We start from the raw sequence: 25483 nt of genomic DNA on the forward strand, positions 1-25483 counted from the left end.
GCCACGTGGCGACTAAATATCTTTATCTTCCCTTTCTCTCTCTAGCGCTGTAGGCTCACTCTCCTTTGTCGCGTTTGTACCACACGCTCCATTTTGGGCCAATGACAAGCTTCCGCGTGTTCTGTCTTTTGCAGTCAAGTGGTGTTGAGTTTCTCAACTCCTCCTCTCATCCACCTCAACAAGTACGCACACAACACACAAAATCTAGTTAGTTACTTACACTCCAACCTTAATTAAGCACCACATGTTTTTTATTTGTCTTTTTTATTTTCCAACCAATAAACGCTGACCTCATAACTCACATGTCATTTTTTAAGAGTAAAAACTCATTTTCCTCCGTCATTATTTTCTTACAATTCAATTTCATCTCTGAAAAATAATAAATAATACACCTGACATTTTTAATCTAAAGATAATTAGTCATTCGTTATAATACAAAGACTAATTTATTTTTAGTATGAAAATGTTAGTATTATTTTTTAGAGAAATGTTAACAAATGACCTTAGGATATTTGTTTAGAAGTTTAAATTGAAAATTTTATTTTAAAAATTATGCACATTGAAACAATAAAAAATAATTTTTTTCCATAAGATTTATCAATTATTTCTATTTTTAAATCCTTATAAAATTTATAAATTATTTCTATTTTTAATCCTTAATAAGAATAACAAGTTGGGAAATGTTAACTTGTGCCCTTGAGGCACAAGTTTAGAAACTAAACATAAAAATATTTTATTGGAAATTGTGCATTTAATGCATTAAAGTTTTAAAATTTTATCTTTTCAATACAAAAGTTATATTGGAAATTGTGCATTCAAGACATTGAAACACTTGTTGGTGTAACCCTATTTTTCATCATCATAAACTAAATTGAGAAAATTGTGAGTCACTGAACTATTTCTCTTTTTTATAATAGTGATGGCTATGAAAAATTATGATTATGAGAACAACAATTTTACTTTGGTTACACATTTTTTAACATACTTATTTTTTTCTCACTATAGAAGGGCTAATAGACTAAACAAAATCTCCTTAAAATACGAACAAATGCAACAAATGAACCAATTATATAGAAATGAAATGATTCAATTTCTCTAATGTCATATAGATGAATTTCTTGTCAAGATTGGAAACTTGATGAGATTGCGAAGATGGGATGTATTTTTGAACAATTTGATATAGAAATGCGTTATGATTCTAAATAGCACACGATCATATGCATTTGGCATAACCTAATTGATTGAGACAAATTAACATGTGATTATCGGTTTTAAAATAAAGGAAGTTGATGTTGTACTTAACTAGGGAAATGATGATTAATAGTGAGTATGAAGAAAAATGTTGAAGTCTCACCTCTCTCCCTTTGGTACTCTCTAGTACGGTGATGACTTAGTCTTAAGACTTGGTTTTCTTCTATCTTTCCATTTCTCTTCTATGTAATAAGAACGCCAAATCTAATTGGATTCTCTTCTATCAATTTTATCTTTGAGTTAATAATCAATTATAGTTATCCATTTATTTCATTCTCAATTTTGAGAACCAATACAAAATGATGCAAGTTCTTAAGGAGCTCACATTGTGTTGTTTCTTACTTTGAACTTGACGAGCTCACTTGTATTAGGCGCGACCTTGGAGAAATAAAATTACGCAAACAACTAAGCAAAATATCGTAACATTCAAATGTATTAGGATTTGTCGAAGAAAAAATATAAATGTATTTTTTTTAAGAAACAAAAATGATATATTATAACCAACGAAACGCTTCAATAGCACAAGGTGTGCCGAAGAAGTCGCCTAAAGTTTACAACCACAACCTGCTCGACAAGAAAAAAAAAGGCAAATCAACCAATGTCCAAACAAACAAGCGGGCAAGTCCACCAACGCTAATGGCCAAAAACAAAAGTGACATTAGTTGCCTTTAGCCACCAGAGTGAATGAAATTTTACGCTATCTAGCAACCGATCTATACATTTTTCTTCTTGATTGATGAGTCTATTATTTCTTTCACTCCACAAAACTCAAACACAAGCAAGCCAAATTAGCCGCATCAACGAACGCCACGCTTTTAAGGAGTCGGTGAAAAAGTGAACTCGAACAAAATAATCATAAATACCGTTCGGCTCCGCCGTAGATACACCAATCCAATTTCGCACTAGGGGTCGAAAGCCCGAAGCAAGTGCAAGAAAGAAACAAGTGCATAGCCGATTCCAATTCACCGCATCCATTTGCACATAACCGCAAGTCTTGAGAAATAATACCCCGTGCCGTCAAGTCTTAAGGAAGAAAGAAGATTATAGTGAAATGTAACATGTCAACATGTTAGCCGCAATTGGGGAACCATGACATTCGTTTCGAATAAATAAATTGAAAACTACTCCTTTCGTCTTAAAATAATAATCGTTTAAGGCCCGTGTACGATTTTTAAGGAAATGATTAATTGTGTTTGGTGGAGGGATATCGTTATGTTACTTCACGGGGTGGGTTTAGAGGTGAGAAGTTGGTTTGACGATAATTTATGACGAAAAGTTGGCGATGGGGTAAATTCGTTTGTTTTTGTGGACCCTCGATTGGGGGGTTGAAGGGCTTTGTGCGTATTGTTCCCGAGGTTGTTTGAGTTACCGGATAATAGGTGGGAGGTGGTGGCCGGTATGTTCTCTTTGGGTTGGGGAGAGGGAGGCGAGACTTGGAAGTGGCGGAGAAGGTTGTGAGCGTGGGAGGGTTTACTTCTTGATATTACTTTGCAGAGTTAATTTCGGTGACAAATGATTGTGGCATTTAGATCGAGTTACTTTCAACCACAACTTAAAGTGCTTTTACGGTTTGATTGTCTCCTCTTTTTCTCGCCTATAAAATTGCTTGTGTAAATGTGCTCCTCTATTTTGTATTTTTCTAATACCCTTTTGTTTTGTTTGTTTATTTGCTTTTTTTTTTTTATAAAATGTTTGTGTTTTTCTAACCGTGTGTTTTATGATTTATTTGAATGTTGTTTGAATGGTTATCATCTTTCCTATCACGCGAGCACCAAGCACATGATAGAATAAATGTGTATTTTGCAACTATCATATCGTATCCTTCTTTAACCTTTTAGTATATCATGTTTCTATCATATTCGTACATCAAACGGTTGAGTCCACCGTGAACCGTTGTTTAATACGTGACCCATACACAATAATTAAAAAAAAACAAGGGTTAATTAGGTATTTAATTCCCACAAATACGTCCCGCTATGTTTTTAGCCTCTATAAAAAAAATCATACTTTTTGAATAATGCTATGTATCCCGACATAAACAACAAAGAATGCCTCGCAAATAACATGCCCACAAAAATCACACGCGTAGTGTGTTGGCCATTCGGTCATCTCGTACGCTATCACACAACTTATATGATGATTAACCTTCCAAGCATCGTCAATTGCATCATCGCCTATCACCTCGGCCCTTGCTTTATTAGATTTAAGTGTCTAAAATTGATCTCAAAATGACAAATTCGAAGGTTGTAAATAATAAATCAATCAAGATTAATGTGATAATTTGATTGCTTTATATTTAGTAGTAAATATTTGTATTTAATTTATGTTTTGTTAAATTTTTTTATTTTTTCTGGGAGAAATTCTTACAATATTATAATTTTTTTTAAAATTTTATTTTAAAATATGAATTCTAAATATGAATTTATTGAAAAGGAGAGAACAAAAGTGAAAATTGAAATTTTTTGAGAACTCAAAGTTGAATGTTTTTTAAAAGGACTAAAATGAAAAATTAAAATATTTATTTGAATAAAAAATATATTTAACATTTTTTTAAAGACTAAAAAGTTAGATTTTTTTATAATAACTAGTAACAAACCCGTGCCGACGCACGGGTACAATAAACGTTTGTTATTTGTAAAAAATCATTAATTTATATAATATATTATAAATAATTATCATAGGTATAACAAAAGTTATAAACGAAAAGTTGAAAATGTAGAAGTCAAGAATACTTAACCGGTTTGGTTTGTTCAAAGTATTTCCACCATAACAACTTCTCTCGTGTATCATAATTAGTTTAGTCAAATAACAACTCATCCCGTGCATTTAGATCTACAATTTTACTCAATGCTCGTTTCTCCCATGCATTTTATTTATTTACAATATTTTAGACAACATCCATTTATCATGTGCATTTTATCGGAGAGTTCAATATAATTTTAGAATTAAATTGATGTAATATTCTAAATAGTATACACGTTTTATCGGGAACAATTTTTTATAAATGACAACTTGTCCCATATATCAAACTTAATTTAGTCGAGATAACTTATCACGTGCATTTGAGTTACTTCGATATTTGAATCAATGCTCGCTTCTCTCATGCATTTTATTTATTCACGATATTATAGACAATGTCCATTTATCCCGTGCATTTTAGTTGATGAGGATTCGATATAATTATAGAGTTAAAATGATGTGATATTCTAAATAGTATAAACGTTTTATCAAGAATTGATTTTAATAAATGACAACTTGTCATGTGAATCAAAGTTAATTTAGTCGGTGTCAACTTATCTTGTACATTTGAGTTAATTCTAAAATTTTAGTCAATGCCCACTTCTCCTATGCATTTTATATATTTACGAAATTTTAGACAATGTCCATTTGTCCCGTGCATATTAGTTGATGAGAGTTCAATATAATTGTAGAATTAAAGTGATGTGATATTCTAAATAGTAAAACGTTTTCGCAAGAACAATTTTTTATAAATATCAACTTCTCCCGTGTACCAAAGTTATTTTTGTCGGTGACAACTTATCCCGTACATTTGAGTTACTTATGTCAATGCCCGCTTCTCCCGTGCATTTTTTTATTTACGATATTTTAGACAATCTCACTTATCTCGTGCATTTTAGAAGATGACAATTCATTATTATTGTAGAATTGAAGCGAGGTGATATTCTAGATAGTATAAACGTTTTATCGGGAAGAATTTTTTATAAATTACAACTTGTTCAGGATATCAAAGTTAATTTAGTCGGTGTCAATTTATCTTGTACATTTGTGTTAATTACGAATTTTTAGTCATTGCCCACTTCTCCCATGCATTTTATATATTTACGAAATTTTAGACAATGCTCACTTATCTCTTTAATTTTAGTTGATGAGAGTTCGGTATAATTGTAGAATTAAAGTGATGTGATATTCTAAATAGTATAAACATTTTTGCTAGATCAATTTTTTATAAATGACAATTTGTCTCGTGTATCAAAGTTAGTTTAGTCGATGACAACTCATACCATGCATTTGAGTTACTTTTGGAATTTTCTTGACCGTTTCTCTCATGCATTTTAGTTGTTTACAAAATTTTATATAATATCCATTTATCCCGTGCATTTAGGAGTGATGAATTAGTTATTGACAATTTTTCCGTGTATATTAATTATTTACTTGTTTATTTTGAATTATAATTATTTTAAAATTTGTTTAAGGGACGACTTGTCTCGTGTATGATAATTATTTTAAAATTTGTATCAGCGATGATTTGTCTCGTGTATAATAATTTTTAATAAACAACTTGTCCCGTGCATAATAATTATTACTAAATTTGTATTAGTAACTACTTATCCCATATATAATAATTATTTTAAATTGTTAGCGGTGACAATCTATTCTATGTATAAAATTTATTTTAAAATTAATATCAATTACAACTTTTCCTAATACATATATTTAAATAATTAATTGAGTTCCTTGGAGAAAAAAATAATTAATCTCCCGTATACCATAAAAATTGAAGGGAACTTTTGGCAAAAAAGAAAATCTTGAGATGCAATAATTTTTAATAAGAAAAAATAAATAACAGGCATGGGCTTGTTTAAATTTCGGCCCAATAAAAACCAACAACCCAAATATAAATACCAAGAAAATCATAAACCAGTATTCATTTCAGCTTCCCTTCCTCTCTCTGTCTTCTCCGCCCCTAATAGAAACCCTAGCCGCTGCCACTCTCTTTCTGGCCACCAACCCCTCCGTCCAGCCTCCTTTTTCCAAACGAAATGCATATTTTTGATGCTCCCTTCATCCTCTATCCTTCTATCAAATCATAATTACAAAAGGAGGAATCTTGAAAATCAAGTAATTTTTTTTATTTGTTTGTAAACTTTGACCATTTTTTTCTGTTGACCACCGTACTGAAATTTTCACCACCGTATCAGAATGTTTGCACAGTAACAACATGGTGCTATTTCTTCTCAACTTTATGCATGCAACAACATAAGAGATAGTCATTAAAATGTAAGTATCAAATCTGGTTTGGATTTGGGAATTTTGTTTGCTAAAATGTTCCACAGGTAATTGAAATTTAGTTTCATCTACAATTTTAAGTTTCATCTACAATTTTAGAGATTTTTGAGGCATTTTCTTTCATCTGGCTATTGGTTTGTGTTGATACATTCTCATGAATTAACTTTGTTGATAAATTAAGCAAAAAAAAAAAAAAAATCTAAGCCATATGGATTTGCTTTCTTTTTTACTGTTTGCATTTCTCTTAATTGATTTTTGTAATAGAAGTTGTATGACATGATTTTAAAAAACATGATTTTCTAGATCCAAAAACTCATGTGCAATTTTGTTTTTACAATGAATAAAAATTGGATGTATCATTTGTTCCTTTACATAACATAAATAAAGTAATGAATACATAATATTTTTATTTCCATATCTGTTCTGTAGAAAAAATATGTGAGCAGGACATTTATTTTTAATATATAATAACTAAAAATAGTGCTTAAATAGTGTTTTTTTATATAGTAACATTTGTTGCATCTCTAGAAATAGGTTAGCATAAAAAGACCATTTATCTTGTGTTTTGAAGAAAAGAAAACAGAAAGAGTTCAATTATCCTCAAGGCACTATTGACATGGATTTATCTCCTAGTTCATCTATCTGCAACAAAAAATTTCAAATTTTTTTCTTTTCTACCACAACATTATACAAAAAAATAGTGACACCTATCACCACTGTTTTTTCTATTATTATTATTATTATGATAATTTTTTTATCACACATCAATTCCTCAACTGTTCACACGTGATATGTCATAACCACAAATCAATGACCCATCAACTTTTTCTTAAAAAAATACACATCAACTCTTTATTTATTGTTATTTATTAATAATGAATAGTTATTTTTTTAACCTAACCAAGTAAACATAATTTTTCATCTCTATGCACCAAAAAAAAAAAAAACTTAACCTCCTTTGCTTTTTCATCTCCACCGTGTACCACCAATTACACCAACCACCTTTCAGTCACACCCATTTCACCTCCGGCGAGTTATATATTTTTTTTTTGAATATTATCCACCATTTCATTCTCCTCTCTTTCTTTTCAAATCAGATTTTCAGAAGGAGTTACCTTTAAAATTCATCACTTTTTTAACTCATAAAATTGAAAAATACATTTATGACCACATAGAAATATTAGTACTCTTATAGCTGTTTTTCATCATTTATTTACCTTCTTTGATGTTTCTTGGAGAGATAGAACATTGTTTAACATTCCTACTAAGAAAAAAAAAATTCCACTGTTAAAACAAATGAAGTTAAAGATGACTATGACAAATAATGAGATTAGCATTTGAAGGATAGATATTTGAGCATTTGATTTTGTAACACAAGAAAGCATGTCTATGAATGAAAGTAGAAATGTGTCCAAACATGTATTTTATGTAGATTTTATTTTATTTCTTGAACTCTTATTTTGACTTATTAGTTATATATATTTTTTTCAAAACAGCAAGTATTACTAAAATCCAATAGAAATGGAAGAAAAAAAGAAAGGATCGTTCACTTACCCATGTTTTCTTATCATTTACTTCTGCTTTTCTTTTAACTTGTATGTGCTTTTCTTCTTGTTTTATAGTTTGCTGGAGACACAAGAAGATCATTCAACATTCTTGTAACATATATGAAGTAGAGATATCTAAGATAAGAAGATGAGAAGATGCAAAAGCTATAAAATGTGTCCACTCACTTCTTCTCCCACTTATTCATTGTTTTATTTCCTCTTATATGTATATTGTTTCTTATGCATTCATGGAGAATCTTACAAAAAAAGAAGCTTCATTTAACATGTTATAGAGATTTGATATGAAGAGGGAAAAAAATTAAAGACAATGCACAACTAAAAAGTGAGTTTATTATCATCTTCATACCTTTGTGATGATAAAAGAAGTTTCATTTATCTTCATGTGTTCAAGATTTTTCTGCAAAATAGAGATGAAAAAATGGTTAGAAAAAATTGAGAAGAAAAAATAGTATACATAAAAACAGTGAAAGAAGAAAAAGGGAGAATGATATAATAGTGAAGGAGTATTAGATGATATATAAAAGAGTATTTGAATTTTGAAATTTGAATTTTTGCCCCCCAAGAGTACAACTTGCAGCATTGGTAAATGATATAAATGCTGACGCAAAAGTAATTTATCTAGTTGCAATGTAAGTGAAAGATTGTTTTTGTAGAGCAAATAAACTAAACCAAATGCCTTTAGTAGTTACATGACATCATCATAGTTAATTTTGGTCATTTAGTTCAATAAAGTATTTTTTAGACAACTTTTACCCTCAATTGTGTGATTTGGCAAGCAACCAGCTTAGGGTAATAATATATTTTCCACAACATCTTCTCTTCTTATATTAAGAGAGAGGATTAAAAACCAAACTGAAACGTAAGTACATCGACCAAACCAAACATAAAGTACGAGAAACATAAGTGATGTTTCAAAAAGAAAAAAGACAAAGAGGAACATAAGTGTTCGACGAGATCTATCCCTAACATAAAGTACATCTATCCCTGAGTACTGCGACGAGATCTGGATCGAGAAAAGAGGTTTCGATGATAGAACACCATGGTTGTTGCGTTTTTTCGATAGAGAAAATGGATAGTTGAACGAAGAGGTATTGTTTTTACCAGTTTCAATCTTTTATTCGTGAACGAAACAATATTAAAAAAAAAAACTATCCTTTTCATCTGATTCAATTTTTACATAATTTTTTATTTTGTAGGTCTGGATCGAGAAAGGAGGCTTTGGTTTTAGAATTTGCGTTTTTTTGAGAGAGAAGAATGGATAGTTGATCGAAGAGGTATTGTTTTTACCAGTTTCAATCTTTTACTGGTGAATGAAACAATATAAAAAAAAATTATCCTTTTCATCTGATTCAATTTTTATATAATTTTTATTCTGAATTTTGTAGGTCTGGATCGAGAACGGGGGCTTTGTTTTAGAATACCATAGCTCTATCCCTAAGTGTTGCGATGAGATCCGGATCGAGAAAAGAGGCTTTGATGATAGAACACCACCATGGTTCTATCACCAAGTGTTGTGTTTTTTCGAGAGAGAAGAATGGATAGTTGAATGAAGAGGTATTGTTTTTACCAGTCTCCAAGTTTCAATCTTTTATTGGTGAATGAAACAATATTTAAAAAAAAAAACATTATCCTTTTCATCTGATTCAATTTTTACATGTAAAAAGTTGTAATCTTGTAGAGAGTGAGTCGGTGGAAAGCCCTAGAAACTCACTTCGCAATGTCTCTTGTTAATCAAACACCTGACGTCTTTGCGATTTCAATCATTCAAATGAGGGTTTAATTATTCAGATTTTGGTTTTTTCTATTTTAGGTTTTTGTTGAACTTGCTGAACTTCAGGATAGAGAAGTTGGAGATGGTACCACTTCTGTTGTTATTGTAACTGCAGAGCTTCTCAAAGTAAATTTCCACTTTTTTATGTTTTGTTTATTCTCTCCATTTCATGCATTTATTTATTTTATTTTTCTCTTATGTAACATGTGTTTTTTTATTTGTTTTTGGTGTTTTGAGTAGAGAGCAAATGATCTTGTTAGGAATAAGATTCATCCAACCTCGATTATCAGCGGATATAGAGTAAGTTTTTATTTACCTTTTCAATTTTATTTGTCATCTTTTCTAAGACTCTTAATTTAATTGGGAATTTCTGTAAGATCTTGTTCTTTTTTTAACTAATCTGTGTTGATTGTTCTGAATAGCTTACCATGCGAGAAGCCTGTAAATACGTAGACGAAAAGCTTGCCGTCAAGGTAAGATTTCTCAAATATACCATTTTCCTATACATTTGTTATGCGTGTTCTTTTCTCACTTTTCTCGCGTTTTATGGAGTCATTTATGTCCAGAGCAACTTTATGTTGTAGCTCTACACATTTTGAGTATAATTTTTTGATTAATCTTTCCTATTACCAGGAACATCCTGATTTTGTTTGATATGCTTACTATTCCTGTTTTTATGTTTAAATCACAAACATAAACAAACAGGAAGTTTTTAATGTAATATGCATATGTATTCACTTCAATTTTTTATACACCAGTTGAATTTTGTAGCATGTTATGTTCGTATCGAAGGTTTGAACCCTGGACTTACTTGGGGACTGTATATGTATTCAATTGATTAATTAATTGATTAAGTAAATAATAAATAAGATTAATGAAAGCTTGCATAACTTGGCCACTGTTCCCTGTCTTATTTCTGGAAAGCATTCAATGGTTTCATTGTTTTGTGACTTTTGTCTGAAAGTTAATGCATTTAGAAGCTGTTGTATTTTGTGTTGCTTAGTCAGATTGTTCTCTTCACTTGTAGGTTGAGAAGCTTGGAAAAAAAATTCACTAATTAACTGTGCCAAGACCAGCATGTCCTCAAAGGTGATAGCCGATGACAGTGACTTTTTTGCCAATTTGGTACCTTGACATCATTTATTTATGGGTTAATTATGTTTTTGGTCCCTACAAAATTGCGACCTTGTAAGTTTAGTCCTTATTTAATTTTAATAGCTTTTTTAATCCCTACAAAAAATTTCTGCACTCAATATTAGTCCTTACTCAATCCAAATTTGTTTAATTTATGCTTAAACTCTTAAGTTTTTCAACAATTTTTTACAGGCGTGTTAAGAACGTTATTAAAAGGTCCTCCGAAAAAAATATCGCAAAAATTTAATTTCTACGTCTATATTTTTGTTATATCTTAAACTTTTGTCGTTTTAAAAAATTCATATTTAATTTATTTCATGTTAAAAAATTATAGATTTTAGTAAATGAACCTTTCATAGTGTTCTAAACTTATATAAAAAAAATTGTTAAAAAATTTAAGAGTTTAAGGATAATTAAACAAAATTTATTTTAGCAGGGACTAAAATTATAAGTAATTTTTTTTTTTTTTGTAGGGATTAAAAAAGCTATTAAAATTAAGCAAGGACTAAACTTAGATGGTCGCAATTTTATAGGGACCATAAACATATTTAACCCTTTATTTATTTATATTGAATGTTGGCCGTTTACATCACTTTAAATTGTTGCAAAGCAACCATATTTTGTAAATACTAGTTTGTTCACATCCAATTGTTTAAGCTTATATACATCATTATGTTTCGTCTCTCAAATTTTACTTGGACTATAAGTTGAAAACTTGATATTGACCAAGCTATATATAGCATTTACTTTTCCCCATCACAGTTATAATTATCATAATTATCGAATAGCTTTCGTAGGTTTTCCACTTTCTGCTTGAGAGGAAAGGAATTCAAGTATATTGTTGGTTTTCTCCCGGTTTCTACTCTAGTTGTGCATTCAATTGGTTGATTGTATCAGTCAGCAATGTTCTGAGAGATATAGAAATGATTATACCAACTATTAATTATTGGTTTTCATACTATTCTAGATATGTTTTAAATCATACCAAATTGCATGAAGTTATCAACTGTTTGCTATTGTAGTTCAAATTTTGCATTTAATGGCATGAACCTATCAACGTTCTATGGTTGATTTGAATATATACTGTCGCACGCTGATAATTGGCTTTGTGGTACGTTAGGTAACCCAAAGTAATTGATGGAATAGTTTTATGGAATGATTCATTGAGATTAGTAGAGAGGTATCTCCTCCTAAAGTCTCCCCTAAAAAACGATTTCTTCATTCACCAAATTTTACAAATTTACAGAATGGTCCCTTTATTTATTTAACCAACACCTTGTATCCATTTGATCTAACCTACTGCCATCATTTCCTTACCCCCTTAGGCATCCTCCTGTCCTAATAGTACGATTGCTTTCACATGAAACTGCAATAAAAGCTTTATCCTTTTTTCTTAAAATTTTAAAAATCAATCCCAATGATGTCGATGTTATAATGACTCTGAAACATTTGTTGTGGAGAGGGTCATTGGATAATAAAACCTTTGATCTATTGATTTCACTGACTGGACAGTGTAACTTTTGTAATCACGGGGAATGTAATTATTAAAGGCAGTTATGATTCTCATAAGTTGTTCTGAATGTATTGATTGATTATTAATTGATTATGAACAAGATGCTAACTTCTGTTTTTGATTGAGTTTTCTGGCTGTAGGTTTAGGCACTTGATATTCGTTTCAGTTGTTAAATTTACTTGGGGGTATGAAATTCATGCAGGTTGTAGAAGCAGTGCAAGCTGTAAAGATGACTAATGCACAGGGTGAAGTCAGATACGCAATCAAGGTTGGTAGGAGAATTTGTCTGATACATTCTCACGAGGCTCTGCTTTGCTTCTGGATGAAAGATGTCAATTTTGAGCAATATGTTGAACATCTGTAACGTGCAGCTCTATTTTGCTTATGTGGTTTAACATACTTTGAATGAATTTAATTCTGTTTCATTTTGATTCGGGTTCCAGGGAATCAATATATTCAAGGCACATTGTGAAAGTGCTAGAGACAGCTTTTTGATGAATGGTTATGCTCTTAATACTGGACGTGCTGCCCAAGGAATGCCTCTTAGGGTACCCCCTGCTAAAATTGCTTGTCTTGATTTCAATCTTCAGAAGACAAAAATGCAATTGGGTGTTCTAGTATTAGTTTCTGATCCCAGGGAACTCGAGAAAATTCGCCAAAGGTAGTCTGTCTGGCTTCTACCGTTCTATGTATTACCTTCCTAGTTCCACTATCTTTCCTTTGATATAGTAAGAATAAATTTATTATATAGCTTGTAAAAGTATTCAACAGTATCGGTCTGATGATAAAACATGTAGATTATTCAAAGTACTGTTAATCTATAAGCTGGAAATATTATGATTAATCATTGTGGAAATTTGATCGTGCTCGATTTGGGGCAGTTCTTCACCATTGTCGTTTTGCAGGATTAAGCAACATGTATGTAATATGTTTTTAACAAATCATCACTTTTTTCCTCTTTCAGAGAGGCTGATATGACTAATGGAACGCATTGAGAAATTACTGAAAGCCGGAGCCAATGTTGTTCTGACTACTAAAGGAATTGATGACATGGCACTAACCGGTGCAACATTGGTATGCCTTTGTTTAATTTAAATCTATTTATTGAAACTGTGAGATAATCTAGTAAGTTTGGCAGTAAATCAGAGTGTCTATAACCATGCACTTTTGAAAATGCACTGTTTTCCGTTCCTCCCCTTTTCTTCTGGAGTTGAATAAAATATTGGCTATGTTGTTCCCATGTCTTTGTTGGCGAATTTTCTCGAGTATTAGGTGTCAATCTTTGTTGGCGAATTTTCTCGAGTATTAGTTGAATAAAATATTAAGAAGTGTCAATCTTTTCAAAAGACTACCATTCTACGTATGAAGAATTCAGCATCAATATCTACTTAATGCATGGAGACAAAGACATGGTTTGCAGTTCTAGTCCACAAAAGTGCAACATAACCATGTCTTTGTTTCCATGCATTAAGTAGATATTGATGCATTAAGTAGACAAAAAATGCAATTGGGTGTTCAAGTATTAGTTTCTGAACCTAATAAATTCAGGACACATGTTCTTTATTGCACGAGCAACCAATTCAGATTGTTAAGATACACCAAATTACTGATGCAATGAGCCAGTGACGAAACTGATAAAATTTTAGAACACCATCCTCTAAAATATTACAATTTTTTTTTGTAGACTTTGTACCTGCTAAAGAAAAATAAAAATTCTGTCCATAGTCTCCTCTGCTAGTTGAACCTACTTATCCGGCTCTAAATCCTTATCATCCTTTGTCTCCTTTTCTTCATCCTTAGAAGCCTTTTTCTTTGAAGCTGCTGATGATCTTCTAGGAGTCTCCTAAAATTAAATAATAATTAATATTTAAATAACAATAAACTTCTGGAAATGTATTTTTGTTTATAATTTGGGCTAACCTCAGGAAAGACATTTTTAACTGCAATGATATCATCTTCATTTGTTTCTTTTGCGGACATCAATTTCCAATTAATTTGGTAATTTGCTTCTTTACTTATCTGCACTGCCTTATTTGGGCATACCACTGTTGTAATGAATCCCAATTTTCGCATGTGCTCAATCACATTCTTATACTTTTTATCCTCGCCAATTAAAACAAGATGATGATCATTTTGAACCACAAGTTTATCTATGACTTTTGATGTTGCCCAATACTTCAAGATTTTCCATGGTGCACCAACTTTTCTCTCTCCCCACAGTACCTTGTAATTCCAGAGAATAATTGCTTTCATTATGTCATAATCAGTTTCATCCCTACCATGCGGTGTAGGAACATAATTGATTCCGTCAGCCATTTCATGTGTCATTCTCTCTGTATTTGAGTATAACGTAATTGAGAGATCCTCCTCTTCTATTGACTCTATGATCTTATTATTTGTCAGAACTTTTTCCAATCTCTTCTTAAATTGAACTAGACCAAACCCCATACCAAGTGATAAGTTCTCAAAATCCCACAATACATTAATTTGTGGGATTTTCTGATTTTTGTATTTCGAATGGGAGTTTAGTAAAAGAAATGTGAACAACAGTAGCTCATTTGTTTTTGTTATATCCCTCTTTTTGCTATCAACCAGCTGGACCACAACAGATCTCAGTATTATATCAACAATATCTTCCATAAGTTCCATAAGTTCCAAATATTTGTACAACAAATCTGATGTAATCCTGAAAACAATAAATTGTATTCAACTACGTTACTAAAATTTAATATATGGACGGTGTAACAGTGTTGTTAAATAGTGGCTTTAGCGGCGCTATACCGCTATTCCGTAGCAGAATTTGAACAAATTGCTTCCTTGATACGCTATTTAGTACAATATATTGTGAAATAGCGGCTATGGCGACAGTATAGCACTGTTGCATAGCATGATATGAACAAACAACTATTTTCTATTATTTGCAATTGACATCATTTTGGTGTAATTGATTTTAAAAAGCTGATCTTGATGCTACAATTTGTACATGTATTACAGGTCCTCATAGCAATGCTCATAAAAACCATGTCAATAATGAGAGGAAGAAGAAGGTTCAGGTATTAGTATTAGGACTTTGTTTTTCATCAAGTTTCAAACTGATAAAACAAATCCCTACTAAAATTGTGTTGATATTTCTTTAGGTGGTTATGGCATTGTTTACTGTGCTCATAGAACAACTGATGGAAAAAGACTTGCTATAAAATGTAAGTAACACCTATCTTTTATGTTAAATGTGTATCTGCTGTTCCTGAAGTGTTATGCTAGGAAAACGGAAAGGGATAGGGTCAAGGGTCCTTTATTTGTACTCTACTGGAAAACAAAACTGCTTATTTGTAATCAAGAATCCAGTTACTTGCATCCTTTTTCCAACTAAAAATATAAAACTGGAAACAATTCTTTGTTTGTAATTGTTCTTGTATTAATAGAAAAACAAACATGTGAAATATAATAGGCAGGTTTGGAAACATACCTAGCTATAAATTGGAGATCTTTCTCCTTTTCTCTTCTTTCATCCTGACATTTTCTCTTCTTTTCTTCTCTTTCATTTGCCAAAGGTGAAGAATCAACTATAAAGAATAATCAAATTAAAGTATTAGTATTAGTATTAGTATCTCTTATTATAAAAACTAGGGAGAATTACATTGACCTCCCTGAGGTTTTGTTAAATGTCACATATCTCCCCTCTAGTTTCAAAAAATACATAACCTCCCCTCAACTTAACCCTGTTAACCATCTGTTAAGTTGAGAAAAACTTGTCAAAATAGCGATACTAAGAATTACCAATTAAGCCTGTACAGCCATTTAATTTTAACAACATTAATCTAAATTCTTTAGGGAATGGATACAGGCAGTTTTGCGGTGGCAGTGTGTTCATGTAGATAAATTTCTCTTCCTTTTTTTTCTCTTTCCATTCCCAATTTTATCTTTAAACTCTGGTAATTAACTTCAAGTTTCACACAAAAAGAAAATCAAATTTAAGGTTCGTTTTCCAAACCCACCGGAGGCTCCCAACCAAGTCTTGGTTACCACGATAGTGATTTATCAAACATATATTTAAAATTGAACTGGCTTGTGGTTAATCCTGTTCATCTGCAAGTCCCCTTTTGATATGTTTTAATTTTTTTTTTTGTCTTTAAGCTTGTATGCTTCAGATGTAGGGTGAAGCTTTGTTTCAGAAAATTTAGAGCATCTTGCTATGATGGAGAGCTTAACTTCTTGTTGCCTTGCATATTCAATTCATCGGAGGACTTCTCTCAAGGGTTTAATAAGCCATTTGAGAGTGCTGTAGATAACTCACCCAATGAAGTAAGTTATGGACCAATCCCATCTATATAAAACTTACACGAAGTTTTTGTTCCAAGTTAAGCTTCCTTGATTTGGTATATTTATTTTGTTGTTTTCTGTTTGTAAATAGGCTTTACTGTCTGAGGAGGAGAATATCTTGATCATAAATCGTCTGCACCAAGTTGAGACCATTTATACTTCAGAGGCTTAATTACAAGGTCATTAATACTCAACTTTGAACTTATTTCTTACGTCTCCTTAAATTTTCATATACTTGTGTCTATGAGCACAGTTTGTTATTATCTTATGTATATATACTTGTATGTCTTATGAGTTATGATTCTTGTTTTGATTCTTATAATCAGTTGTTCACTTAGTAGTACTTGAAATAATTGTATATTATTATCCTCATCTATTTTTGAAGGAGGGGGAGACAGGGCATGCTACAATGCATGTACAATATGACTTTTTTTTTCTTTTCTTTCCATTTGCAGGTAGATCACTATATACCTAAGCATTATCTGCCACCAATTATTAGTCTTTGTGGGAAGCTTGAGATGTTGGACCGTGTTTTACCTAAATTGAAGGCAACAGATCACCGGGTATGAAATCCTATATGTTTACGCTGGATTACTGCATCTAATTTCCATCACATTGGTATTGACATTTGTTGTTATATCTGTGATGAAAGATATTTTGTAAACTTACTCTGGATGCTGAATGTGTATGACAGTTTATGTTCCCTCTGCGAAGTCTATGGAACTAAACTGGTTCTTATGTTTTGGTCAATCTTTTGAAAATTTAATTCTTAATGTTTGATATCGCTAATGCTTTTACAGGTTCTTTTCTTTTCGACGATGACTAGGCTTCTGGATGTTATGGAAGAATACATAACTTCAAAACAGTATCAGTACCTCCGGTTTGATGGGCATACATCAGGTGATCGTGGTGCTCTAATTGACTTATTTTACAAACCTGATTCCCCATATTTTATTTTCTTACTCAGGTAATTTTATTTCCCCATATTTTATTTTCTTACTCAGGTAATTTTATTTTCTATTAGAGTACTAGGTGTGGTTGTGAAATAGTCAATTGTAGCATTAGATTTTGGAAGGAGGTTTATATTTTGGGGTTTTGTTTCCAAGAAATTTTATAGTATTTAGTCAATGGAAACATTTGAACCTTAAGCCATATGTTGTAACTGGAACAACACGATGGAAAGTATAACTTTCATTGACTAACTTAAAGCTTTGTACTGGTTTTTGGGATTAATCGATCTTCATCTTATTTTTTGTACATGAACTGACATAAAAATATTTTTCTGATTTTTATATATTTAAATGATTTCTAACTGAAGATTTTGATTTAAAATGCATCTGACTAGTTGGAAATTTATGATCAGAAATATAGAATATAAGAAAACTTCAAGAACCATGTATGCACTATAATTTCTAGTTAATTTCTCCTTAATAATTAATATGATGACGAGTTACTCACTGGTTAATGTAGGCTTGTTATTCTCAGCTATCTCCTTTTTCCATGCTGTTCCAGATGCTGTTTTATTGATCTCTGTAAAAAAATAGTAGACATTAAGCGGAGTTTATTAAATGAACCATATAAATGGAAATGGAAATCTAAACAGATTTGTCACTTTACCTATCTTCATCCTTAAGCAAACAAGACCTAATGGTGTGAGTGTCGTATTTAGTGGGGCCAGAATGCTTTGGCTGATAGATTGTTGTCTCTGAGCTGCTTCCAAATACGGCACATTTTTAAATTTTTCAGCCAATGCATTTTTAACCAAAAGAGCAGTTTCATGATGGTAATCCCTAACCCCAGTTGCTTTCTCAGCATTAAGGACCTGTACAAAGGAAATGATTTATTAAACATAGTGTATATACAAAAATAAATTTGTGTAAATAACATCAGTTACCTTAAGTGAAAAAGATGTATTCAGTGTAATTTGTAACATGTCTGCACTGTGGACCAAATCATTTGTAGTTTTTAAATGTTGCTCTTCCACGGAAACGGTCTTGACAACACGGTCCAGAAAAGGGACCGTGCGATGGAAACCGACGGGCAAGGCTCTATACTTGCCAAACCTTGACATAATCAGCACTGATCTCTCTTCAACCATTCTAACCCTGATTTTTAGAAGATCTAGCAAGGCTTCACGGCACTGTCCCAAATTGGACTTTAGCACCTTTTTCCTTTTATCAATATCGAAATTCCTAACCCTCTGTTTTAGTTTATACGCAATAATTGCTCTGCTGAACCCAAAAAACTTCATAGCTATACAAAAAAAATGAACAAAATTAGGTTAAAGATAAAATGGGAAAAACAGTGTTATACACATTGATTCAAAGAGTAAAAGTAAACGGAAAATTGGGAATAAAGGGGATAATTGAGTTAATGGAAAATTGGGAATAAAGAAAGGGGTTAATTCAAATTCAAATTATAGAGGAGCGAGAAGAATAATAATAAATTGAGTTTAAGAATGAGAAGATTAATAAATTGAAGTTGTACCTGTGAGAAAGAGTAGGAATGAGAATCTGACTTGTGCAGGAATGAAGAAGTGACTCGTGTAAGAACGAAGAAGGGAAAGAAGAAGGGAAAAAAAAGAACAAAATGAAATGACTCGTGTAAGAACAAAACGAAAGAAGAAGGGGGAAAAAAAAATTAACCCACGCGCGTGATGCATAAAATGTTATCTGTTTATATTGAATTTTGATACATTCCATGATGAAACAAATAATAACTCAATTAGCGCTCTTGACGAGTGATGCATAAAATGTTATTTTTGGTATTATTTAGATTGAAGGTTTTATTGATTACAAATTTGAAAAATAGAAAACGTAATTAATATTTTTAAGTTAAGGTTTTAATTTGTATGCATCGATAGTGTAACTTGTTTTTACACATGCATCTAATTGAATCACACTATGTAGATATTTATGAATGAGATATTAAAGGAACTAACAAGTGGTATTCGGTGTGATTTGATTGATGTATGTGTAAATAAAACTTACACCAATGCCTAAAAATTATTCTCTTAAATTAAAAAGTAATTTATTCAAATAATAATAATCAAAACGCTACTCTTTCAAAAAATAAAATCAAAACGCTATTTTTTCTTTTGCTCTTTGCCATTTGCTTGCACTTCTACTATTTCTTCTATCATATGTTGGATTGCGATTTAGAAGTCACGGTGACTTTGTGCCTATCTTATATTACTTTCTCTCTTATCTTTTTACGTACACCTCTATAAAAATACATATAGAGGATCTGCAAATTTACATAGTATTTCGACTAAGCCTCAATATATTTTGAATTTTTTACCGAAACTTGTAAAATCGCAATATTTTTCTACCTCTGGAAAAGTTATATAGAGGTTGAATTTTTTATTACTTTTTGCACACATGTTAAGGACATTAAAAAAACATTTTCCACAAAAAATTAGAATTTTCCGAAAACGGATGGATTAAATATGAATTTTTTAATGCACCAAAAACTCAAGAAACCAAAACATCAAAACGTCAACCTAGAAATTGAATTTTGAGCTGGTTTTTTGCCGACAGCTCTATAAAAATACATATAGAGGGTCCGTAAAGTTTCATAGAATTCCGAATAAACTTCGATTTATTTCGATCGAAACGCGTAAAATCACAATTGATTCTTCTCCAGAACCGCACTTAAGTGCGTGCAGCAAAGCCGGTTGTAGTTAATCGCATGCGAGAGTTAGTGGTAAGCGGTAGTAACTACCGTTAGGGGCAATTTCGTAATTTCCTTGTTTTTAGGAACTTTTTAATGTCAAAAAAACTAATTTTCATTATATTAAAATACTAACTGGGTCATCAAATTTGACACAGAAACACTATTGGTTGGCTAGTACCAGTAGTATGAATTCATCCAAATTGCTAAATAGATGGAAGGGACAACAATTAAGTTGATGCGCATCGGTTGATTTTGTGAGTTTAAAAACAATTAATTAATCATTTTGTAGTTCAACCATTGATAGGAGCTGCTAAGGGATTTTTCTTTTTACAAAAAAAAAAATGCCAACATTTTTAAAATCTGCAAACTGCAGAGTTGCCTTGACTAAATTTTTGTAAAAACTAAAACGGCTCAAAAATTTTGTTGGACAAATACTATTAGACTACTTCAATGAAAAAAAGTAAGAAGACTGACGTTGATTGTACAAGGATGTTGAGTTGAATGTTTTACGAAGTTTGTGTTCATTGAAAAAATAGAGGGGATGTAAAAAATTGCAAATGAGACAAATAAAACTTATAACCCTTTATTTTGTCCATGATGGTAAAAAAGAGTGATTGTAACATGCTAAACGGTCATGGTATAGTTACTATATTTTTTAAAAACTTCTTAAAATCACATCGTAAAAGAAGCATGAAAGGAGAGAGGGGGAAAAAGAGATTATCTTCATCATGGCTACTCAAGTCTACGGTCATACACAAATGCAAAGAGAGAGATATCCATAGAAAATAATAAAATAGATATGGTTGTAAACTCTCAGTTCCTGTCTTAGTTTATAGCCCAATACTAGACTATTCACAATATAACTGGGATTCAAAAGAACTAGAACAAAAGCCACGGATGCAACCAAGAACCGGCACAACGCCAATTTTTCCTTCAAGAGCTAGCCAGAACAATACCAAAATGTTACACCGGGCTATCATATCAGCAGACACTAGTTTCATGTAATTACAAAAAGCCAAGTCTCCAAAGAAAAAAATCACCAGTCTAGCAAATTTCAAGGATATCAGTCGCCCAAAGCTTCTTACTCACCAAGCTTCATCTAAGGCCATAGGAATGAAGGCGGTAGCGCACCCGGATCAAGTTCCCAGAAGCCTCTCAGATCGCCATGCTCTTCTGTTAGTTTGAAAGCTGGAATTTGGTGAGACAACCTAAGCAATTCTTTTCTCGGTAATCTCAAGTTGCCTGAAGAACCTTCTATTGACTTTCCTCTAAAAACACAACTAAAACCAGTAACACACTCCAAAATTGAAGTCTCTATAAACAAATCAGCTACTTCAAGAACTTCCACTATGTCATACTCCCAATTTTTAAGGTCAGAACACTTGATTTTGTGTAATTCTTGCCAATAGGATCAGCTTGTACTTGATGTGAAATGTGAAATAAAAGACAGGTTACTGTAAATAGAGAGAATCTTTTGTTTTAATGACTTTAAATCTGCCACAGGAAGTAAGCATGCCGTCATCTTCCCATTTAGTGGTATTCTCTGGCAGCCAGCAGCAAGCAAGCAATAAACATGCAATTCAATAGTAGGACCAGTGACAACTTTTTTAATCTGACCATAGTATTTCGGCATTCCATCCTCATCACTGTAAAATGCCCATATTTGACCAACCTGGAACTTATCAAGGGACCTCCCAGTTTCAAAGTTGAAGAATTGAGCATCTGGAATTTCAAAAGCTTCTGGGGTTGAAGCTGACGCATGGCAGTCATCCATATCATCAAGAGAATCCTTTACCTTAGTCAAATTGCTTGTTTCAACTTTGACCTTGGGAATGGATACAATATCTTCAGGTGACATCGAGGGTTTTGATCTTTTTGAAGTCCTTGCATTCTTGCTGCCACATGAACTATGCCCAGTCTTCACATCCAAATTTTGAGTAACAGCAATCTCTTCAAGATTCATTGGTAAAGATGCAGGATCAAATTCTAAATATCCTAAATGAACACCTACTCCTTCCTGACCAGTCATTTTGAAAGATGGAATTTGAAATGGCTGGTTATCTTCTTTCATAATTTGAATGAAGATGCTTACAAAACCTTTCAACTTACCTAAGTATGCAACATATACACCCTCACCTTCAACATAATCTGACAAGATTTCAACAAACTCGTATTCATACTGCCTATGAGATTCCACATCCTTGTACCATGTGATATCCCAGTTTTTGAAAAGAGCCCAAGTTTCTCCTTTTCTAGGACACACTTGAAAAGTATCGCGGCCATTCCTTTTGAACATAACCGGATGAGAAAACGTCGGATGATCTTCAATGATTTCGGTGTTACAAAGTTTAAATTTCCCACAAGCAACGAGGCAATTCCTCATCTACCCATTTGATTTCATCATTGTCATCCGGATGTGGTTCAAGCCATGTTGCTCGCAATCGAAATCCGGGAGAAAGCCCTTTTCTAATTAACGCGTAGAATCTAGGCATGCTATCTATTGAATCATAGATAGCCCAAATCTGCCAGTGCAAAACATTCTTTTTTTCTCGTCCTTGTCAAAATCATCGAACTCGCATCGGGATAAACATAAGCATTCGGACAATTTGATGTCTTGGAGGTTGAACCCGGAGAAGAATGCTCTATAGTTTTATCCATCTCGCTTTGACCCTTCCGCAGCCTTCTTTTCCGCCTGCCCTTGTCTTTTCCGCCGTTTACGTTTTAAATTTTCATGTTCATCTTTTGGATCGAGTTTGCTAAACCATTCGATCATTTGTTTTAGCGATCTCCCCGTGACTTTGACAATCACCATAATGTGATCCATTCTCCCGACTTGTTTTTGAAGGTCATAATAAGTCATTGTCGGTGCCATTCATGTTAACACCGTAGGAAACATTATGCTTCGTCGCACGGATCTACGTGGCTGCTCAGGTTGAATGGTTTCCTACACTGGAAAAACATTCTTACCGGCAACTATTTCATCTTCGTAATCACTGCCGCTTGTAGAATCGAGCTTTGACTAAATTCTTCCACTTGATTCCTCTTTCTCTTCACATCCGGCTTTCTAGAGACACCAACGGGGACTTTTTTCTTGAAAGGCTTTGTATTGGACTTCTCGGCGTGCGAGTTGCCTTGAGATCCAACATTCACCTTTTGGAAGCTTGCCGACTTGGGTTAGTTGTTGGTGATGTACCATGCATATCCGAATATATGCAACGAAGAGCCTATGGCATTGTTGACAGCGAAGACATTTATTCAAAATTTCTCTGTAGTACTCATACTTCACGGAACAAAATGGGCGAGGCGATCCGAAAGTACGGTGCACCTTTGTTCTGCTTTGCGGAGGCCGCTTCTTCTTCTTTGGGTATTCGAGTTTGTAAAATTGGGCCTCACATTGTTTTTCATTGTAGAATTGAAATTCGTAGGAACCTTCGGTTGATTAGAACGCGGCGGCATAGCAGGTTTTGTTCACATTAAGCTTCATGTCATACCTAGTTCGTTTTTCTCTGTCCGAAAGCAGTCTTTGAGCTTCTCCAATCGGCTTAAATGCGGCTTACGCACAAGCAAACTTTTTTTTATCGGGATGAAGTTGAAGAGCAAACTTTCGGAATCGCTTCTTAATCATTGCATCACCAAATGTGCGTTATAGATGAAGAATTCCATACCAATTGATCTCATCACCAAATACTTTACGCTCGGCGGAAGCGGTGCACGTCACAAACAACAAGCATTTGAGCTATATTTTCCAAAACGGGATACGAGACCGAGCCTTAAGAGCAAATTTACGTGCCCCCACAAAATCCCCGTATTCTATCCTCTTTTCCGCGATTTCCTTGGCCCTTAAGGCCTCTTCTTTGTTGCAGTCCATCAATGATCCAAATCTTAAAACCGTAAAGTGAGGGATGTAGCCAAGTGCACTGCCAAAAAAATATAAATTTAATTTGACTCGCTCCGAGAACAACTTAACCAAATTAAAAAGCGAGTAAACATACCTTCCAATACCCCACCTCCACCAGCCTCCCAAATGATATACAACCTTCAAATTTACATCCGCCTGCATTGGTCAATTCAAATCTTGAAATAATGTGTGCACCGTTGAAAAACTTTTGATATTAAACATAATTCCAATCATAAAACATTGTATCGGCATAGATGGAGTGAACACTTGAATCCATCCAAAAAGAATAGTACAATCAATAATAGAAGCCTCGACACAAATTGTAAGCGACCCCATCTATTGTGTGTCGGTTAACTTGTTAGACTCAAACCAAGCAAAATGAGTACAAAAAGTGAAAATAAGGATCCCTTTACTTTTTGAAAACCATGCACACATGAATGAAACCGTAAAGCATATCCGCCAAACGGTCTCCTTAGACAAAATCCGGTTCCAAAATTTGTCACGGAAATTTAAAAAAATTACAAAACAACTAAATGCGGGTAATCATTTCCCAAAACAATCCCAACCCTTATACACAATAACCTTAAACAAGAAACTCAAAGGAACATTCACTCTTTTCGGTTTTCAAACTTCGGCATACAACTTTGGAACAAAAAAAAAAAAAACACTTAAAACCACAACTACGAATCACGAGGCAAAGGACACCTACGAAGCCAATGCCAAATCCTTCTAGAAACGAATAATACAATATGTATTATTCCTTCATGCCAAAAAACAATAAACATGCTCATAGTTATGGTAACAAACAAACACAAATTTCCAACACATAAGTTCGGGCAAACTACGAATTTCAACCCTATTCCCTTCTTCACTCATTTCCTACAATTAAATACCCCTTGAAATTCCATCGTTCCCAACTCCTAACTAGCATTTCATCTTTTCTCTATCATTTAATGCACCATCCCTAACTAGAGTTTCATCAAAGACATATTTTCGCAGAGTAATTAGACCCTAAATAAAAAAACATATTCTAGAAAATAAAAAAAGAAAATTTCTCAAAGTAAACAAACCCTAAATTTTCCGGCTCCCCTCCTCCGCAATTCATTCCTTTACTTTCAGGCAGCACATAAACCACCAAATTCAATTATTCGAAACAGCCCAACACCCAACGCATGTTAGAAAAAATGCTTCAATCGAACAACAAAAACGGCCACTAAAAAACCCTAATCCAACTACTACATCAAAAGCGATCAAACAAACCAAGACCATTTTAAAAAACAATCAAACAAATAAAAACCATTTTACAATCCAAATCACATCATCAT

At 32.7% G+C, this 25483-nt stretch overlaps 2 protein-coding genes, 2 long non-coding RNA genes and 1 pseudogene across 13 annotated transcripts in view; 2 read left to right on the top strand and 3 right to left on the bottom strand.

Annotated features, from left to right (window-relative positions):
* Nucleotides 1–5798: 5798 nt before the first annotated feature.
* LOC146896575 (uncharacterized) lies at nt 5799–8339 on the bottom strand. Its single transcript, XR_015023443.1, has 4 exons — nt 8194–8339; nt 7834–7905; nt 7497–7543; nt 5799–6231 (listed from the first exon to the last, which is right to left on the bottom strand). It is a non-coding gene; the product is annotated as an uncharacterized LOC146896575 (long non-coding RNA).
* On the top strand, nt 6131–8184 carry LOC146896576 (uncharacterized). Its single transcript, XR_015023444.1, has 2 exons — nt 6131–6270; nt 7902–8184. It is a non-coding gene; the product is annotated as an uncharacterized LOC146896576 (long non-coding RNA).
* A 382-nt stretch (nt 8340–8721) lies between the features above and the next one.
* The window catches only part of LOC146896577 (uncharacterized), a 29325-nt gene continuing 12563 nt past the window's right edge, over nt 8722–25483 (top strand). For 4 of the 9 annotated variants that reach the window (XM_085737599.1, XM_085737604.1, XM_085737605.1 and 1 more), the window contains exons 1-7: nt 8722–8935; nt 9044–9121; nt 9233–9401; nt 9658–9744; nt 9859–9918; nt 10041–10091; nt 10646–10707. In XM_085737599.1, the coding sequence (XP_085593725.1) occupies nt 10696–10707 (12 nt within the window). In that variant the 5' untranslated portion in view covers nt 8722–8935; nt 9044–9121; nt 9233–9401; ... (2 more) ...; nt 10041–10091; nt 10646–10695. Of the gene's footprint in view, nt 8936–9043; nt 9402–9525; nt 9745–9858; nt 9919–10040; nt 10092–10645; nt 10708–12467; nt 12534–12708; nt 12927–13229; nt 13340–25483 lie in introns of those variants that run through there. The other 5 variants (XM_085737610.1, XM_085737600.1, XM_085737608.1 and 2 more) reach the window with 5 other exon arrangements.
* Nucleotides 13860–15051, bottom strand: LOC146896578 (uncharacterized). The gene is made up of 2 exons (XM_085737613.1): nt 14186–15051; nt 13860–14108 (listed from the first exon to the last, which is right to left on the bottom strand). Exons 1-2 carry the CDS (start codon nt 14912–14914, stop codon nt 14010–14012), a joined length of 828 nt encoding a protein of 275 aa, XP_085593739.1. The 5' UTR covers nt 14915–15051; the 3' UTR covers nt 13860–14009.
* On the bottom strand, nt 21360–24387 carry LOC146896579 (uncharacterized; annotated as a pseudogene). Its single transcript, XR_015023442.1, has 2 exons — nt 24253–24387; nt 21360–24177 (listed from the first exon to the last, which is right to left on the bottom strand). The product of XR_015023442.1 is annotated as an uncharacterized LOC146896579 (transcript).

Source organism: Medicago sativa, chromosome 8, assembly GCF_051527215.1.
Source record: "Medicago sativa cultivar Bolivia chromosome 8, Bolivia_mono, whole genome shotgun sequence".
Taxonomy (NCBI): domain Eukaryota; kingdom Viridiplantae; phylum Streptophyta; class Magnoliopsida; order Fabales; family Fabaceae; genus Medicago; species Medicago sativa.

Excerpts from the sequence above, each read along its gene's own strand:
- LOC146896578 (XM_085737613.1), bottom strand. The coding sequence starts at position 14,914 with ATGGAACTTATGGAAGATATTGTTGATATAATACTGAGATCTGTTGTG. Across the intron at positions 14,109-14,185 it reads TTAAAAATGTCTTTCCTGAG|GAGACTCCTAGAAGATCATC; the intron begins GTTAGCCCAAAT and ends ATTTAATTTTAG.